Here is a 3,730-nt window from a genome sequence, read left to right as displayed (position 1 = left end):
ATTGGCTTCCCTTAGGGCAATACGGGCGGCGGTGGAGGCTACGTGAGTTCCGTGCCCAATGTAGTCTTCGGGGGCCTTTACGTCATTTTCCGGGGCCTTGCCGTCTAGACGAAACCATTTCGCGCCGATTAGTTTGCTGCGGTGGAGGAAGCCATGTGCAATTATATTAATTAATAATCTAACTGGCGTAATTAGCATATCTAAACTCTATTTAAAACTGTATTATTAATTAATGAAATTTATTATCAGTTAATGGCAACACGGCTGACTTGTTGCATTTGAACGGGTGGCTGCCGGTGCATTTGCCGCGCCATCTCGCCGGTGGAGGACCGAAGCCGGTGTCGTTGAAGCTGGGGGAAAATGGATCGATCCCTACAAATAAAAAAGCTTAAATTTTTATTAAATTAAAAAAACTAATTAATACGGAGGGTTTAGTGTAAATGACTCGCCGGTATCTATAACGCCGACGATGACGTCGCTCTCAGCAGCGATATTATGCGGGGCGGTCACAGGGAAACCTAAGAAGTCCCAAGTACGCGTGGTGTGCAGCTTCCGGGAATGTGCGGGGAAGACGGAGACGACGCCGTCGAGCTCGGCCACCTGAGCTGCCTCATCGCCGGACAGTTTGGCGGCGAAAGCGTTCATGCTTAGGGTGTAGCTGTGGAAGATGGACTCCTTGGCGGCGTCATGGCTATTTAGTGAAATATTATTTGACTCAAGTTTAATATTCATAAAATTGGATCTCAAAGGATATTATGCATGTAACTTAAGACTTATAAAAGTTAACACGACTAATTAAGATGATTTGATTAATTACCTTCCAAGGATATCGGAGAGAAGGCGGTGGTGATGGTCAATGGCATTGACGCTGGGGTGCGGCTTGTCGCCTAGATATACTATGTATTTCTGAGGGCAGACGGAAAAATAAATGTAATTAATCTTCAATATAAAATTTGTTAAAAGAAAATATCACGTCTCCATAATAGATATGCGGATGCTGATCTGAATTGTTTCATGTTGTGTATTGTAGCATGATGCAATCCACACGATCATCCGTTCAAATAATATTCTTAGACTTGATTGAGCATGTATAATAACCTTTTTTTCAGGGATGGAAGCTGCAAGAGCGGTGGAGGATAAGAGAAGGGAATAGACAAGAACTAAAAGAGTGGAGGATGCCATGCATGAGAGTATGGCCTCCACGAGAAGAAGAGAGGAGGAGAGGAGAGGATGGAGATGTAAATTAAAAGGTTTTGGTGTTAGGTTTTCTACTATATAATATGCGTGAATATATATATATAGAGAGAGAGAGAGAGAGAGATTATATAATATGCGTGAATATATATATATATAGAGAGAGAGAGAGAGGATGAAGTGAGCTTAATTTGTTAGCTTGTTTATGTCGTTTGAGATTTTTGTTGGGGACAGAGGAAAGAGAGCCTTAAAAGGATAAGTGCACGGCACCTGCATCAAAAGCCATTAGTGGGAGCCTAACTGTTCAGCATAAATTTGATTCAGCTTGTTCTGTTTGAAACTGACGTTCGGGAATCACATGAAAATTGATACATTAAGTTGTCATAGTTGCAACTATATGTACTTTCTTAATCTTCTTCTATTTTTAATAGGTCCTTTTAAATAATGTAAATTAATTTTTATTAAAACTTATTTTAGGATTTGTAAGGATCATCATTTATAAGACATTCAATTAATAATCAATCTCTAAAACAAAGTCTCATCATCTGATGAAACAGAGATTTAAACATCAAAATAAAAAAAATAATAGTCATAAATAAGTTTTTTACATGTATCTTTTATATCTACCACTTATTCCGCATCTTCGGACACTATTTGTTTCCTCGCGCACATATAACGTGACATTGTAGCGAGTTGGGGAACATCAATTCATTAAGTCATTCTGGATATGGAGAAACATGAAATTTTTTTGATCATTTACATCCCAGCTTGTTGCAGAGACATGTAATGTGTAACTTGGCTTACGCTCGAATATCTTCTCACCGTATAGTAAGACCGTCACATTCTACTTGCTGGTAAATGATTGTTGCGCCAGACAATCCTCACCCGCCCCGGGAGAGATGCACGACAACACCTCTCTTAACTCCAAAAGGTTTCCATTTGCAATAACTCAACAAGAAATCTTGTTGGCTCGTCTCATGCTCTATCAACAACATAGGCTGCAATAGAAGATGCAACATCAAATCTAATGGTAGTCCAAGTAATTATCATAATTTTTTTCTTTCGAATTATCATCTATATATGTAGTTTCTACCAGGCCTAGCCACCTCCAAGCCAATAAGTGGTATCCTCCCCAAGGAAAAGATGAAGCAACAGACACACTCTCGATGGAAAAATTATTTCAAGCGGCTGAACACATGTCTAGACGACGACCTGAACTCAATCATGCAAACATAAATCACACCATGCGCGGCCCATTTGGACCGATTGTCTCACGTAATAATTTGTCCTCTCCACGGGGTCATTCACGAGACCAAGAGATCATCTTCATTGATAGCAAAAATTTAAAGAACTGAAATTATTAAAATAATATGTGATAAAATAAGGAACGATTGATAGCAAAATTTTTATATTGAGAGGCAATGCCACTGACAAATAATGCACAATCATGTAGAAAATAGATTTACTAGTTTATACAGAATTAATGAGTAAAATATGTTATATTTTTATTTATGACTCACATTTTCATCTTTTCAAGATCAAATTTATTCATCATGAATACAGGTATGCGTCATTTTATTTTACATATGTAAAAATCATGAATTTAGATCTTGGCTATTATGTACTTTTCTTTTGTAATTTGTGTATAAAGTTGAAACATGAATTTTCTAACATGTGGTATCAAAGCTTTGATTACTAAATTTATGATTTTTCTTCGAATCAGTTAAATACTCCTGATTCATATTGTAATAAATTTTCGCTGTGAGTTAGATTTTTAATTAGATCAATAAAACTAATGTAAATTGATATGATTGAAATTATTATTTATTTAATGTCTATATAATGTTTAATTTGTTAGTCACCAAAGTGACCAAATTAATAAGTTTAATAGACGTTAAATTAAATAAATTTTCAATTACTCACGAGTATGTGATGCTTGTTATGAAATAATTTAACATTTCATTATGAAAATATGAAAATTCATTTATTATAAAATATTTCTAGATCGCCTAAAGGTTGATCGTTTTTTTTATAATCATTGAATATAATTGTAGTCTATTTATATACTAAGTTAAGGTATGTTTATATATCCAAAGATAATAGACATGTCTAACTTGAGTACAAGCAATTATCAATTATGTTAAATTTAAGTCAAGCATCAATTATGTTTATTATCGTGTATTGTTATATCACCCAAAGGAGATTTCAATACGCTATTATTATTATGATCATTATTTTAATCTGATTTTATATGAATATCTATGTAAGTTTAATGTTCAAAGCATTAATGTACGAGCATGTTTTATTTATTTGTAGTAACTACTCCTGTTTCTCTTCATTCGCAAGCTACATCTATTCAAACTTTCAATGGGCTTAATTTCTCTGAATGGCGTGAGCAAGTCCAGTTTCACCTTGGTGTTCTGGATCTTGATTTATCACTTACGACTGAGAAACCCCCTGCTCTTACTGATTCTAGCAGTGCTGAGCAAATATCTTTCTATAAAGCTTGGGAAAAATCGAACAGATTAAGCTTAAT

General features: G+C 35.3%; 1 protein-coding gene across 1 annotated transcript; it reads right to left on the bottom strand.

Annotated features, from left to right (window-relative positions):
* Window positions 1-245: 245 nt before the first annotated feature.
* On the bottom strand, window positions 246-1,182 carry LOC110025708 (subtilisin-like protease SBT4.14). The gene is made up of 4 exons (XM_020726324.1): window positions 1,099-1,182; window positions 818-906; window positions 425-691; window positions 246-372 (listed from the first exon to the last, which is right to left on the bottom strand). Exons 1-4 carry the CDS (start codon window positions 1,180-1,182, stop codon window positions 246-248), a joined length of 567 nt encoding a protein of 188 aa, XP_020581983.1.
* Between the last annotated feature and the right edge of the window lie 2,548 nt (window positions 1,183-3,730).

Source organism: Phalaenopsis equestris, unplaced genomic scaffold (assembly GCF_001263595.1).
Source record: "Phalaenopsis equestris unplaced genomic scaffold, ASM126359v1 Scaffold000326, whole genome shotgun sequence".
Taxonomy (NCBI): domain Eukaryota; kingdom Viridiplantae; phylum Streptophyta; class Magnoliopsida; order Asparagales; family Orchidaceae; genus Phalaenopsis; species Phalaenopsis equestris.
Note: the sequence above shows the minus strand (reverse complement) of the source record. Positions and strands in the feature narration are given on the sequence as shown.